The sequence below is a fragment of the Cataglyphis hispanica genome, chromosome 11 (assembly GCF_021464435.1).
Source record: "Cataglyphis hispanica isolate Lineage 1 chromosome 11, ULB_Chis1_1.0, whole genome shotgun sequence".
Classification (NCBI taxonomy): domain Eukaryota; kingdom Metazoa; phylum Arthropoda; class Insecta; order Hymenoptera; family Formicidae; genus Cataglyphis; species Cataglyphis hispanica.
Genome location: NC_065964.1, coordinates 7,104,352 through 7,120,558, shown reverse-complemented (window position 1 = coordinate 7,120,558; position 16,207 = coordinate 7,104,352). Strand labels below are relative to the sequence as shown.

The window sequence follows — 16,207 nt, the reverse complement described above, 5'->3', positions numbered from 1 at the left end:
ATATAACCAATCGCATTCCTGCGCGTGAAAATCTGGGAAAATTGCATTATGGAGGTTGGTTTCACTCAAAATCACTAAAGAAGTCACAAGTAATAAAATAAAACATCAAGGCGTTGATTATTCTGATAACGAATTTTCATCAATTCACGATGCCTGCAACGAAAGATAATGAGGATCCATACGCACATGTTGCAAAGGGAGCCCTGAAATTGAAGAATGACCAAACAGTGAGCAAAAAGTAAATATTTTCTTTACTTAAGTTTATTGATCCGATTAAAAGAGGTTAAGTTTATTATGGAATGTTTTTCTTTTTTTTTTTAAGCAAGCAATATTCAAAATAATAGTACACATTAGAAATTGTTCTCTTTCTGCAGGAAAAAGAACAAAGATGGTAAAAATAAGAAGTTGGTAGAGGTCTCAAAGATTATCGAGGAGGAGAAATCTGAAAAAAAGGAAGTGATACGAACAAAAGCAGAATTAGCTTTTCAGAAAATGCAAGAAAAGATGGTAAGGTGTACATATATATTTATTGTATTATATCAACAAGTATTTTGATTTTGACGATGCTTGATGATATTTAATATTGTAATAATTAAAATTTACAGCAAACTGAAAGGATCAAACAAAAAGCTTCTAAGACTCACAAACAACGAGTGGAAGAATTTAATCGACATCTGGATAGCTTAACCGAACACTTTGATATACCTAAAGTGAGCTGGACAAAATAAGTTTCAATTTATCTTTCAATTATTTACAATTATTTATATGTATATATATTAAGAATAATTAAATCATGCTAAAAATATAAACATAATTAACATTAATATAAACATATATAATTGACATTATATTTGAATTCTTAAATAAACATTAAACTAGCAATTTTTTTTATATTCTTTTTTTTCAATAAAATTATATTAAATTTTTAACTTTAAAAAAAAGCTTTATCAAGAAAAGAGTAATGTTAACATGTATATTTCAATATTATAGTATATGCATATATTTAAAGATTAAATAAATTTTATTATATTATCTATATATATCTAATCTATATATGTATGTGTGTATATATATAAAAACTATATTATAAAATATAAAAAATTACACTTATCTTATTAATTATTTTTAAATGTCTCAACGTATAATATACGTAATAAAATTGTTAAATGCTTTCTGTTTCATACATAATACATATAAAAAATAAGATTATTTAGTTTCATATCTAATTTTTTTCTTCTTATATGTTTTTGTCTTAAATGAGTACATGAATATAGCATAGATAAAAATATATAATTAAAACACATTAAATGTGAATATAAATTTTAAAATATGTATAATTTTGATTCTTTATTTATAAAATTTCAAATATTCTATTTCATTTCTTCTTTCATTAGACAGCAAAAATATTTAAAAGATCTTTTTATAATTTCAAGGATACTATTTCAAACCTCTTTCTACTGGATAATAAAAGTACCTAACCAAATCCTACTTGCAATCTTTTCTATATATCTTGTTCTATATGCATAAAATGAATAATATATAAATCAGAATGCATTTGTTTTACATCAGAGATTCTTTTTGGACGGACTTCTCTTGCATATTAAAATATCTATATTGTACAATGTCTACTTATATAAGATTCAGAATAAGGCAGTAAGTGTTAAAGGCACATGTACAATCATAATTACAATCATAAATTATAAAATGGACGGAATACATATAGTGCCCATGTGACAAACCATTATAAGAATTGTTTAAAAACAATAGGCGATATTTATCTTAAATATTATTGCGCTACGAGAGTTTTATGAGAATTAATGAATACGTTTGATCCTCAAAGAGAATTATTTTTACATGTTCCTATTATACGTTATAAGATGCTATTACTAATGGTACGATAAATAAGAATAAGAATCGACTTTTTATATTACCGCCATTTCCGAAATGGAAGACGTTAACAAAGTTTTCTGTTTGTACCCAAGGATTACTCCCGTCATCGAAATACATCGGACATTGATCACGTTCTCGTTCGTATTCCTATTAATTAACAATATGTCGGTAAGTTTAATTTTTTTATTTTGAATTTCATTGCGCTCATTTGTCATACTCAAGGAAATGTTTTTTCCTTTTTACCTGCAATTCCAGTGCAACTGCAGCACCTTCTGTATAATTTTGACTTGTCACATCTTGTTTAAGATCACAGAACGGACCAATAGCCTGAGACAAAAGCACTCTGTTCAAATCAGCTCTTTGGTATACCCAACAACGATATTTGCTGAAAGGATCCAGTTCGTCGTAAGTAACTAAGTAAGATTTTAAGTTCTCCTTCCAAAATCCGATGCATTTCATTATATAATCTGGGTCACCTATAAAAATAATATAATATTATAAATATAGATAGATTGCATTACTTCTACATTTTAAATTAAAAAAAAAAAAAAAAAAAATATATATATATATATATATATATATATATATATATATATGTGTGTGTGTGTGTGTGAATATAATTCATATTACATATAATAAATTATATGTGTATTGGCTATATATAAAATATTAACAAAACTTACTGTAAATGTCAACCGGTTTTCCCAAATGATCTACAGACAAGCAATATGTCTCGTCGATTGCGATTTCCTTTTGATCGGTAGTGCAAACCGAAAAATCAGAAATATTTTGCTTGCAATATATATTTGGACGTGGAGATTTAGTGACGCCGCCTAGAATTCTCGTTTCAAAGAGAACATCACCTTTTTGATGAAACATAAATTTTCCGGCTATCGGACAGCGCACCGGAACGGGATTTTTTGCTAACAAAGTTATATAATAATATAGTACAATCAATTATTGAAAAAACAAGGAAAAATTTATTAATTTATATTGTAATTACCTAAAAATAGGTCATATTTCCACTTTTCTTTATTGGGAAATTGGACCCAAGAACACACCGTATGAAAATCATCTTTTATCACAGCCAATCCACGTCGATATCTGATAATATTATGATGTCGTCGTACAAAATCGAAGCAAACATAGTCCTTTTGGCTAAAAATGCATTGAATGAATATATAAATATAAAGATTTGTATATCTTATAAAGCATGTATAAGAATAATTTTAAACTTGTTAAATTTTATTATAAACTTATTAAATTTTACATAATAATATAAAGATACTTCTTATGAAAGATTTGAAAAACATACCATCCATCAACAGTCAATCTCGCCATCATTACTCTCGAGTCCCTTTGTTCACGACAAACGTAAATCGTCCGTCGATAACGACCTTCGTCCGGATACCAAGTCTCAATAATATGCGTTTCGTTAATAAAGATATCCGCGTCAATATTAGCGGTGTTGATCCAATTACCAGACATATCCTCCGGCAAACGGCAACCTGGTTCGACTATCTCGGACTTAACCGGAGTAATTCGCAAACGTTCGGGACTTTTTTCGACAGTTTTAAGAGTATTACACTCCGCAGTAATCGATACACCAATATACAAATCGTCATCGCGATTCTTTAAAAAACATCTGTATTTCTCATCCTTTCGAGATTCTTTTGTATTTGCTACTGCAAAGAAGTGATTTTTATCCACAAACCAATCGCCCAAGCAACTGTATTCTACCACTGAAACGAGACAATATCAACATTTTTCTTGCTATAAAAAATCTCAAAATATATAGACATATTTTGTAAATTCTATTACATCCATCAAATGTTCCTTTCATTCCAGCACATTTTTTGTAAGTAATATTAAATTTCTGATTGGTTATAAGAAATTGGGTTCCTGCAGTCTGACAAGATTTTATTTGTGCATCTGGATGATTACACTCTCCAGTAAATCTAAATCGATTCTGAAGTAATAAAATAGAAAAATTACATATAATTAATGAAACTATTATTAATGATATTAATTAATAAAATAGTATAAAATATCATTATTTTTATGCATATCTTGTGTAATATTATTATCTTACTTGATAAGCAAATTGCCAAACTCCTTCCAGAGAAGACCTGCAGTTTACAGGTACATAATTCTCAGAGAACAATGTTATTAACTGTTGGTTTGCATTTAATCCTTTACAAACATTATCCACAGTAGGTTCGACACCATTGGGCAAGTTTACACAACTCACTGTAATAAGAATAAATGAACACATTTGTAAATTATGAATTTTATACATTTTTGCATATAATAATTTGCTACATTTGTATAGACTGATTCATCACTTGCCTTCAAGTTTTTCCAGGACATTTACTGTTCTGACAACAAGTTTTACACAATGATAACAGCTGTCATACGTGATCGGAGTATAAGCATCACGAAATACAAATGTATAATTAACATGATATTCTTCTATCATATTTACACATATACCCCGCTTAGTCATACTGTTGGCATTTATTTCTGTTAAGGTATTCCTGCCATTTTCCCATGAAAACCAAGATCCTCTGATGATCAGTGGAATTTGACAGCCTCCTGCATTCTGAGCTGTGACAGTAACTATCAAATAATATATTGTTTTATTAGTCTCAATACAATTATACTTCAAAATTTATATAAACTAATATAATAAATATATTTCCTATATAATATACAATTTCAGCTATAAAAATAGCATAAGCAAAGTTTTAAATAACTTTTAAGTAAGATATTTGTACAAATCCATATCCAATGTACTGTGTTAAAATTTTGCAACTTTCATTTACTCTAATTTTATATTTTTATTTAAAATATATGACTTAAATATAAGAAAAAAGAATATGAATATAGTATTATAAAATCCCAGGGATATTAAATTTTAGAGTCTAATAAACAAAAATATCAAAATATCTACATTAGTTCTCATGCTAACATATAATGTATATATATATACGTATATTTTGTTTTTTAAAGAAATTGGATAAACTTACCATGCCATATGAGGCATGTTACAAGCAGGATAATGCAAGACCAACGTTTCATTATATTAGATCATTTAAAGAAATAAAAATTACATAAAAAGTTCGATTATAATGTGAGATGATAATAAAATAACTGAGAAATTTGAGGCGAACCTAAAACACACGCCCAAACTCATTAGGAGTGATTTCGATGATACCACCTATATGACACATTCTTTAAGACGCTATCACATCATCGATATCCTAAAATTTCTATGTTTCGTAGGGAGAAACTAATTAAAGTCCCTAGAAAATGTTTAGTTGTTTTTACGAACACGCCACTTCCGAATGAGCCAACGTGTCTCATGTCATGGCCAAGTATTGTACTGTCATAAGTGGTGTACGATGAGGTTCATAAATAGGTTATTTTGCCTGCTTTTTGTATTTGCCAGCGCAAACGCTGGTGGTCCGACTCTTGTCTTGTTGGACAATCTCGCAATTAAGGAAACACATTCGATATTTTTCAAAACATTACAGGGTATCCATACATTATCATCTTTTTCTCTTTAATCGTCACAAATATTCGATCGCTAGCGGCTTTCCTCTACAGCCGGTTTTTGCAATTTTCTGAGCATTATACGTTATATTCAATATTATAATACTTTTGAAATATCAGCTGCGTCTCTGTAAACATTGAGATAGATAATTAAAAACAAATATTTTATATATTTCAGTTTCTTGTTCAAATTTAATAACCATGTTGGAACATACAGTATTGATGTTACTTATTAAGAGACATTATTTATTATTATAAAATGTCTATGATAATGTCTATTATATAATATTCTTAAATTTAGTTTTTTTAAAACCAAGAAGCAAATATTTATTGCAAGAATTTTATTGATCTTAATCATTTTTATGTTGCAATATTTTAAAAATATATTATCTAGTCACAATAATATATTATTTATCTATTTTATCAATTATAGACTCAATACATGCTGACAAATTTTATTTTTATTCTCACTCTTGTTAAGAATTAATTGTACAAATATAGTTGATGAAATATGTACTAAATAAAGTATTTTGGAATTGTTACAGACAGTGGCTATGTATTGACTTTCAAATCAGCTGACGATGCAAGTTTACAGCTCTCGAAGTATGGTGAATATTTATACGAACACTTAATAATATTTGCACCCACAGTCGAAGAGTTTGGTGGTGCTTTGAGTGTGGAAGCGATAACAGAATTCATTGATGGTGGTGGAAATGTTCTGATTGCTGGCTCCTCGCAATCTGGTGTTGCTTTGCATGAATTAGCTTCAGAATGTGGTTTGGAAATAGATGAGGAAGGTTCCAGTGTAATTGATCACATGAATTACGATGTTTCCGATAACGGCCAACATACCACTATAGTAGCAGATCCATCTAATCTGATAGATGCTCCAGTCATTGTCGGAAGCAAAGACATTCCTCCGTTACTCTACGAAGGAACTGGACTGATTGCAGATTCGGATAATCCATTAATTTTACGTCTCTTATCAGCATCCACCTCAGCATATACCTATAATCCAGACCAAGTAATCAAAGAGTACCCACATGGTGTTGGTAAAAACACTTTGTTGATAGCTGCTTTACAGGCAAGGAATAATGCTCGAGTTTTGTTTTCGGGTTCAATATTTTTCTTCAGCGATGAAGCATTCACCAGTTCTATTCAAAAGGGACAAGGTAAGAAAAATAATAATGAAATAGTTAAATTCTTTGCAGTCTCCTTTTTAATAAAAAATTATCAATGTAATTATGTATATAATATCAATATTTAATATTTAATATTTTGAAATTATTCAAAACGAAAGTTTTATCTATTTATCTATTAAAATTTCCAATCTTTTCAATATATACTTTTGATGTTTTTATAAATTAAACGTTCTTAAACTATTGCCAATCGTTCGCAGGTGGGCAGAGATATGAGAAATCCGGTAATCAGATAGTAGCAAAAGCCATGGCACAATGGGTATTTAAAGAAAATGGTGTTATACGCGTGTCGTCCGTTCACCATCATCGGGTTGGCGAATCGCAGCCGCCGGCCGCGTACACAATCATGGACGATGTAGTGTATTCAATTGATGTCGAGCGACTGTCGGGCGGCAAGTGGGTACCCTATGAGACGAACGATCTGCAGCTGGAATTCGTGCGGATCGATCCGTTTGTGCGTATGACCATGAAGCCGGTAGGAAACGGTCGTTACGAAGGCAGATTCAAGATCCCCGATGTATACGGGGTATATCAATTCAAAGTAGACTACAAGCGCGTCGGATTGACGCATCTCTACAGCACCACTCAAGTGTCTGTACGTCCGCTGCAACATACACAATATGAACGCTTTATACCGAGTGCGTTTCCGTATTATATAAGCGCGTTTTCCATGATGGGCGGCGTGTTTCTATTTTCTCTCGTATTTCTTCACTACAAAGATGAGACAAAATCCAAGTCTGAATAATTTGAATGTCTCAATGTTCGAGCATATTGTCATCGTTTGTCTTCTTTCGATATTTGTTTTGAAAAAACATAGTATCACTTATTTTTTTTTAACATGATACATTCAAAGATAAATTCATGACAATGAAAATTTTCGTAATTGTATTGAAAAAATTACATTTCAACATGTTAAGATTTTACTGTGCTTATAAAAAACTAGCTATTTTGAAAAAAAAATCCATGCATTTACGTTTATTCCAATTTTTCTTTAAAGAATAGAGCACTGTTTCCATGTACATAAGATGCATTGCAATTGCAAGATCTTTTGTATGTAATACTAAAAGTTCATAATAATAGGAACAAATAAACGTTATCTGATCACTTAATTGTATATGTGTATAATAGAATCAATTTATTATTTAGTTTAGTATACCAATTGAATTATTTAGTTATTTATATTTGAATTATTTATATTATTATTATTTATATTTTTAAATAGAATTATTTATATTTGATATTTTCAATTATTTTATTTTTTATGTATAATTTCTGATTTATTTTTTAATTTCGTCAGTCAGATTGATTGGTTATTAAATACAAAAAATATTTTCGATAAATCCATTGTAAATTTGTTACGTATTTTATGGAAGGGATATGTTTAGAGATTTTTAGAACTAAATGTTTCTCTCGCATGAGAATTTCATGTTCAGGAGCCAATCGAACAAGTTTACGTAAATGGCGGGCTTCTCGCGCATGCGTTATATAGCAACAAGTAATAGTAAATAAAATAAGTTTGTCTTAATGTATTGATTTATAATATTCTAAAATATATTCATGAATAAACATTTGAATAATGTTTAGAAACAGTTAAAGAGAGAGGCTAAATAACATCTCTTTGTTTTTATTTGAACTTTTATTCCACTAGAACTGTTTGACGCACATGCGTGAAAAAAATCGCACCCCTCCACTGTCACGGTTAGCAACACATTCAGCCAATCCGGAAAAACCACCGAAAGATTCAAACTTCAACGTATAATCGTGTAACGTATAACGTATAGAACAATTCTATCGTGGACTACTGATCATTCGCTGGCACATTTCGTTTCATTCTGCATGATTTCTTATCTCTATCAACCGAGAAATCGAATATACAATTTTAAGATATACTATATAAAAAATAATAAGAAGAGAAGAAATTAGGAGCAGCACGATATTCGTGCTTGACGAGTAGTTTCGGACGTGAAACATTAATATATAATTGAATGAATGTAAGTACATTGCGCATTTGGTCCTCTATTTTAATTCTGCAATAATAATATCGGATCTTGTATATATAATCTGTTTAAATGGTGATTTGTAATGACAGAAATGCATTTCTGTATTATCTATGCAAAGACACCAATAGATAATTGTTTTCTTACTATTGCAATATTAATAGTATTTTTCAGTTTTATTGTTTATAAGAGTAGAAGATAAAGAGTAGTAAGGTAAAAAATACATTGATTATTATATGAATTTTTCCAATTTGTCATCTTTGTTTTGAATATTTCGTTTATTATGAATCTTTTGAATCACATATTTAATGTTAATGATAAATTGAAACAATTTCTGTTGTGAAGGGATGGCATTAGTTACCATTTACCTTGAGAAATGTAAACATTGTTAATGTATCTTAAATTAATAAAGATCTAAAAATGATAATCTTTGTACTTTGATATATATTATTATATTAATATTTTATTCATATTTACTTATCAAGTTATCATTCTCTATTAATAGAATGATGGAAATACAAAAGTGGATAATAAGTTTGAAAAGAAAGAAAAAGATATAAAAAACTTTGTTTATTCTTTCTTTACTAGATCCTTTATTTTTGAAATATTTCAAATATAAAATTACAAAATGTATGAGAAATATTGAGATTTCAAATTTTTATATTTCAGATTGTCGTTAACAACGCTGTTCTTTAGATGAAATGTTTCATATGTTTTAATGTACTACAGTGATCCTTTTACTTTTATGACTTGATATCAATATACTTTTGGATAATATCCATATTTTACATATCTCATTGACATAATGGCAGACTATTTTAATATACGTGCACCACAATGGATAGACTTTACTCAAAACTGCAGCCCTGTACGGATACAAGATTTCTTCGAAAAGGAGCATACAGTACATGAACGTATAGAAGAACCTTGTAACTCTACTACTGAAAATATGGAAAATGCTCAACTTGCATCTCAGGTAGATGTCTTGTGCGTTAATGCAAAAGCGCAAGCAGATTTGGATATTATAAGAAGTACTCCTGTCAAGGTGATTTCTCCAAAATATCGTAATAATAAAGAGACAACAGAAATAACTTATGATCAGGTATTTAATGATGCAATGAGAAAACTGGAGCTCTGTAAAAAGATGCCTAAAACTCGAGATGTACTAAATAAATCTACCCAAGAGCCTAAAATTTTCAAGACTCCAAGCATGCCTAAAATTACTAAATCGTCCAGATCTGTTGGGTGTGTATTGAATAAAACCAATCAATCTAATCAAGATTTTGCACAAAAACCTACAAAAATTAATAAAACATCAAGTGCTTGTATGAAGAAGATATTGGTTAAACAATCTCTGTTTGAGCAATATAAAGATTCTATGGAGAATAACTTTAAGACATCCAACAATCCAGTAGATGATGATCCTACAAATAAGAAGGCTAAACAACTTCAAGAAGAAAAACTCGAAGAAGACAAACAACTTCAAGAAGAAGAATTCAAAGAAGATAATGAAGAATACAAGGAAGAAGATAATAATAAAGAACATAATAAAGAAGATAATAATAAAAAAAATGACGAAAAACATAATAAGGAACATAGCGAAAAAGATAATAAGGAATATAATGAAGAAGATAATAATAAGAAACATAACAAAGAAGATAATAAGAAGTTGCAAGATGGACAAGTATTCAACGACAATGAAGATAACAGGAAAGCAGGGAATAGTCAGCAGGATGATGTAGATGTGAAAGGTAATCGAACGCAGTGTATTAAACAAGTCACAGTTCTCACTTGGCAAAATCATAGACGAAGCATGCACAAACGTAAAACGTCGGTCAACAAGCAGTACATCGGATTAGCGGAAGCGGCGTCGCGCTTCCAAAATGAAACACCCAAGCGTTTTCGCACCAGAAGCAACAAGGACACAATTAGCCCATCCTTTTACGCGTCCAAATTGACGCAAAATCGTTTAAAACCGACAATACCAATCTCGCCAGCGCTTGTATCGAAAAATAGGACTCGTCCCGTCACTGTATTGAGTCAAGAGGAACGCGAAAAGCTGGAAATGGAGGAAATGAAGAAGCATCGAATTAAGGCCAATCCGATACCGCCTAATGTATTACGAGGTCCGCGCGCGACGAAAGTCAACAGTGTCATGAGGAAGTCGACGGTTGCAAATACCTCTTCCGCAATACAACCTGATGAAAAGACCAAAAACTCATCTCAGTCCAAGATTGATAAGGCGCCGTCCGGTCTGAAAAACACGATTACGAATGTGGTGGTAACCGATTCCGAGGGCATCATCGTACAACACGAAGAGATGGCGTTTTTTGGTGTACCCAAGAATACTACAAAGAATGTTACGCGTGTCGTGCCGTTTAGTTTCGAGGCGCGTAATAAGGATATGCAAATGAAGAAGGAACAGCGATTAAAGAATCTGCAGGAAGCCAACAAAACTAAGGCGGAGTTTCATGCTAGGCCGGCGCCGAATTTTTCGAAGTCGTCGACGTCCAGTTCCACGAAGCCGCCGACGCCGTCGGCCAAGCAGCAACAAAACGCGAAAAAGTTGGTCCTACCATCTTCGTTCAATTTCAGAGAACGAGATAGAAAATTGTCTGAGAAGAAGGAGCAGTTGGTGAAGCAAGTTCTCGAGGAAAACAAGCGGTCGCGCGTGTTTCGCGCGAATCCAGCACCGGTTTTCAAACCCGTGATGATACGTGGTAGATCCAAGGAACATTTTTCTGTAAAAAACAAAAGCGTGAAAACAGAAAGCGAACACAACACAGAATATAAGTGCGAGGATCAAGAGAATAAGGAACCAAATGAAATTGACTCTTACAAGACAGAGGGCGAGAATATGACGAAAAAGAGCTCCGCTTGCAACGATGATAAGCAAAAGATACCGTTGAAAGCCGTTCCACTGGAATTGAATACTGATAAACGAGCAAAAGAACGACGCGCATTTGAAGAGAAGTTGAAGCAGAAGGAAATGGAGGAAGAAATGAAGCGTCAAGAGCAAGAGAGGAAGCAAATGGAGCACGAAAAACAATTAAAAGCGGAGCTGCGTAAACTGGCGGAAGTGAAGGCCAGACCGATGCCGAAATATAAACTGCCAATTACCGCTAAAGCGACGAAACAGCTGACTAATCCGCAGAGTCCTGCGTTCGCGAGTAAACTACTCAGATCTAAACAGGTATAAAAATATGATATTAATATAATATTTTTTTCCCCTTTCAAATTCACATATGATATTTTACTCACTGTGTATATTTATACAAAGGATAAAAAATTACAACGCAAATGTAGTATTATAAAGAGTATAAATAAAATTGTACTTTAGGCTTTTATCATCATATATCATTTTTTCTATATTACTTTATATAATTTTCACCTGCAATAAATCATGGATTTTTATCTCTTAAATAAAAAAATAATACTATGCTCGCTTGCTGTGTTCACATTGGGTGTCATTTTATTCGATTTCAATTCCAACCGATCTGAGCTTTGTAAACTTGTATAATATAGCTTTTAAAAAAATGATCAACAGTTCTTTTAACAATTTCTCACCACTGTACATTATAATCGTAGATATCAGCTTGTACATATATACATATAATGTATATATGTATGAATGTGTGTACACACACACACACACACACACGTACACATATACAAAAAGTTTTATTAACAACTTGTTTAGTATCTGAATATATATTTTCACATTTGATATATCTATATTCCATTGCATTCATTCATATACTACTACAAAGCTTTATATATTTCAAATAAAATAAGAAAGAAAAATAATTTCATCTCTCAGAATCTTTAGTTAATATATGAACTTCTCAAATGCCAAATTGATCGATTCCACTTTTTGTAAAATTCCTCATTTTAATATACAAAACACGTGATTAGTATTCGGATATTAAAATTAAGAAGTTTCCAAAATTTGACGTTAATCAGTATGGTTTCTGAAAGGCTCATATTCTGCAATTGTTCTTTTCCATTATTGATTTTAGCATTTAAAAGATAAAATTTTAGTAATTTTCTCTATCAATAAAATACATAATTTCATCTTTATCAAGAAAGAATAAAGGCATGATTTATGTTCGCCAATTATGTGATGGACAAGATTTAAATATCTATTACATATGACTATAGAGCAATTTACAAATAAGATCCATTTGAATATAATGTGAGAGTTAATATTTATGAATATATAAATTTTTTTTATATTTTATCGTTTAACATTATATATAAACAGGAAAGGGACTATGCACGCGAAAATTTCATTTAACGTAAAATATGTAATGCTAATCAGTAAAAACGCAATCGAATAATTATTATCGCTAAACACTCGTTCTATTACGCATATGATAAATAATCATTATCTTATTATTATGGACTATTTTTAAATAATAAAAAATTAGCACAATCGCGCGGATCGTATTGAACGATGCGTGTTATTTCACGGTGCATTTACAAATATATCATTTTGAAAGCGATAAACTCTACAAAATGCGCATTACGCAAAATTAAAATTTACACACGTCGCGTTGCTAGTACACATGAATCTTGTACATATAAATAAACATTCCGATTTATAAGAAATACGTTGTGCTCAAAGTAGATTAGCTAGATCGGTGATCACTTAATGCGATCGTTAAGGAATTGCTACCGCATTCGATACTCATTTCAATGCGAATAGCATCAATGTACAAGAACAATATACATTATACGATTCCTTTGATTGTGGTAAATTTTTCGAATAATTTACATGCTCGTGCACTATACTAACTGTTCCGAACTGGTAGCACTAAGATCAAGCAAACGCCACGCGGCCTTGGGATTGAGTTCCGTCGGATCACGACACATTACCCAGATATAATTGACGCGCATCACTTTCTGTGGATCTCCTTCGACCACCTCGTTCTTCGAGTTTCTTATGCACATAATTTGTTGAGATTGAAAACTAATTATTAAAACTGGTCCCTGTTCCATCATCTTGCCCATCATTAGATCCACATTGTCAATGTCTGCAATTAATTGATATTCCTTTTTTACTGCTCTCATATGATATAACTTATAAATAATGAGTTATGAGTTTACAAATGCATACCTAAAATTTTACTATCCGAATAATGTCCTAGTTTCTTTATTTCTTTATGTGGCTGTGCAATAATATTATAAGGACCTTCATGACACCAGTCCTTCAGAATCTCGAGATCACCTCTGATCATTGCTTCGAGAATATTCGGAATAAAATCGGTTTCACAGTCCTTCAAGAATTGAATTTTACTAAAATTGGGATCCAATTTACAGATCTCTGTCAGGGTCTCTGATAATTCGGTCTTTTGAAACAAGCCGCCTATAACATCCGAAACTTTATCCGTAAGCAATTTGGAAGCACGTAATACAGCATTATCTGATTCGTCGTATTTCATCTTCCAGTCCATTACCTTATTCACGTATGGATTAGTATCCTTTAAAAGAACATTTGATGAAATTAAAAATATTTTTTAAATTAAAATTTATTACATTATCGGTTTGTACATTGCATAAAACTGCAATAAAACTTTTACAAGACATTGTACAATAAATACCTTAAATTTTTGCCAGGCATTGGAAAACATAAAGTCTTTATGTATCTCTACACCGGTCGATTTCTGATCAGGCATAATTTCTCTAGGTTCTATTGACACTTCGTTCCTCTTTCGTAGCTTTTTAGGTGGCATGTAAACTTTGCCTGTATCAAGGAATAATGAAATTTAATCCTGTTCTCTATTCTCTATTCAGCCAAATTTATATACCTAGAATTCCATGTTGATCAAGTTCATTTCGTACGGCCTCTGCAGTGTGCGATATCGTTTGAAATGCACCCGTCTTACCAAGTGCTTGACTTTTTTCAGAAATCGTCTCTGCTGCACCTTTGGCAGATTTCGTAATTTCTTCGCCTAACTGGCCAGCGCGTTTGCCCAATTCAGTTTTACTTGCCTCCTCGATAACTTCTTGTACCTTTTGAATGTAAGCTTGTAAAATTATATAACACTATCACTGTATACAAATTGATTGTGTATATATACCTTCTCTTTAAAAGTATCTAGCTTTTCCTTAATAGCTTCCGAACCTTTGTTAGCTTCAGATTCAACAGCATGGAATTTTTGTCGCGCTGTACGCAATGCTTCTGATTGTTCCAATTTCTGAGCTTCCTCTCTAAATTTCTTTAAAGATTCCTTCATTTCCTTGTTCTTTTGCATTTCCTGTTTGATATTTTCGATGAACTGAGAGAAGAAGCTTGGCCGTCGTGCCGGATTCGAATATAATCGAATCTGCAAAAGTATTTTTGCTAATTGTCAACATCATTCACTCTTAAAATTAGAAACTTACCCACTGCATTTGCATATTGAGCATTTCCTGTGATGTTGATTGAAGTGTACATAATGATAAACATTCTCTCGAGCCATTTCTCAAGTTTCTCGTTGATTGCACCGATCTCGTAGCTCCCTTTAAGCTCGCTCTACAAGATGCAATATTCTGAAACTATTGCAGCATCAATTACAATTTTTATTCTCAACAATGATCATTGTGCAGTTTTATTGATCATCAAATACTCTTGAGTTTTTTTACTTTATTATCGTTTAAATATTATAAAGAACTGTGCTATAAATTAAAATTTAAAAGTTACTAAATTAAGTAATGTGCGTCGTTCAAATGTCATTATTAATACAATTTATCAAATAGGCAAGTAAACGAAGTCGTTGATACTTTAACGATAATAGATATTTTAATTATCGCATAAAAAACACTCGCGATAGCACAAATAAACGAAAGCTTTTAAAGAAATATAACCTTTATGCGGAAAAAACACCGGTTTTTGTAAATAAGGTTATGAATTTATGCATGATTATCAAATAATGAAGGCGCAGCATTTAGACGACAAGACCACGTTTTTGAATGACACCGGTTTAGTTAGCAATTCAATTTATTTACCATTTTACGAAAGATTTATCAATATCGTCTGCGAAAAGTCCTCGTGAATGCGCCGAATGCTGACGAATTCGCTCAATCACGTTGCCATCTATGATTAAATATCATGAACTAATCGCACCTTGAAACTCAAAGATTAAAAAATAGGTTAGGCTGCTTGCGTGTGTATGTTATCTCTTTTAAAAGGAGCATTTGTACTTTTATGAAAGCTGATGAATTCCATGTACGATATGCACATACATTTGTGGTTGAAATTCTTGGAAAAGTAATCCGATTAAATTTTATTAATAAATGTTTTTATTCTGTTTTCCACTTCTCTCGATATCCAAATAGTGCAGTTGATAAAAAAATACAACTAGAGAGAAAACAACTAAATGCTTAGATTGTACCAGATTCTACTGCAATTATAAGGTTTCCGATTCGTGGATTTCTATGTTAAGATATTTCATTGGTTCTTCTTATTTCGGCAACTAATGCTCCGTTTGTTACATCTTATATTTGTGGACGAACTTTCTTAAAATGTATCGAAAGAATAACGTTACAAAACCTAACCAATATGCATTTAAAGATAGAGGAAAA

The 16,207-nt window shown here is 31.3% G+C and overlaps 5 protein-coding genes across 5 annotated transcripts; 3 read left to right on the top strand and 2 right to left on the bottom strand.

Moving 5' to 3' along the window:
- Positions 1–61: 61 nt before the first annotated feature.
- LOC126852922 (protein FAM32A-like) lies at positions 62–843 on the top strand. Its single transcript, XM_050598216.1, has 3 exons — positions 62–238; positions 375–507; positions 606–843. Exons 1-3 carry the CDS (start codon positions 150–152, stop codon positions 726–728), a joined length of 345 nt encoding a protein of 114 aa, XP_050454173.1. The 5' UTR covers positions 62–149; the 3' UTR covers positions 729–843.
- A 397-nt stretch (positions 844–1,240) lies between these two features.
- LOC126852914 (uncharacterized) lies at positions 1,241–5,092 on the bottom strand. Its single transcript, XM_050598200.1, has 9 exons — positions 4,920–5,092; positions 4,236–4,509; positions 3,983–4,136; positions 3,712–3,859; positions 3,206–3,632; positions 2,894–3,048; positions 2,574–2,813; positions 2,134–2,366; positions 1,241–2,037 (listed from the first exon to the last, which is right to left on the bottom strand). The coding sequence occupies exons 1-9, from the start codon at positions 4,969–4,971 to the stop codon at positions 1,864–1,866; spliced, it is 1,857 nt and encodes a 618-aa protein (XP_050454157.1). The 5' UTR covers positions 4,972–5,092; the 3' UTR covers positions 1,241–1,863.
- Positions 5,093–5,256: 164 nt separating this feature from the next.
- Positions 5,257–7,753, top strand: LOC126853055 (dolichyl-diphosphooligosaccharide--protein glycosyltransferase 48 kDa subunit). Its single transcript, XM_050598446.1, has 3 exons — positions 5,257–5,427; positions 5,991–6,617; positions 6,845–7,753. The coding sequence occupies exons 1-3, from the start codon at positions 5,295–5,297 to the stop codon at positions 7,387–7,389; spliced, it is 1,305 nt and encodes a 434-aa protein (XP_050454403.1). The 5' UTR covers positions 5,257–5,294; the 3' UTR covers positions 7,390–7,753.
- Positions 7,754–7,902: 149 nt separating this feature from the next.
- LOC126853053 (targeting protein for Xklp2) lies at positions 7,903–12,181 on the top strand. The gene is made up of 2 exons (XM_050598444.1): positions 7,903–8,635; positions 9,311–12,181. Exon 2 carries the CDS (start codon positions 9,447–9,449, stop codon positions 11,838–11,840), a length of 2,394 nt encoding a protein of 797 aa, XP_050454401.1. The 5' UTR covers positions 7,903–8,635; positions 9,311–9,446; the 3' UTR covers positions 11,841–12,181.
- On the bottom strand, positions 12,088–15,975 carry LOC126853054 (mitochondrial import inner membrane translocase subunit TIM44). The gene is made up of 8 exons (XM_050598445.1): positions 15,827–15,975; positions 15,632–15,756; positions 15,029–15,181; positions 14,725–14,970; positions 14,452–14,656; positions 14,245–14,387; positions 13,761–14,124; positions 12,088–13,677 (listed from the first exon to the last, which is right to left on the bottom strand). The coding sequence occupies exons 2-8, from the start codon at positions 15,632–15,634 to the stop codon at positions 13,430–13,432; spliced, it is 1,362 nt and encodes a 453-aa protein (XP_050454402.1). The 5' UTR covers positions 15,635–15,756; positions 15,827–15,975; the 3' UTR covers positions 12,088–13,429.
- Positions 15,976–16,207: the final 232 nt, after the last annotated feature.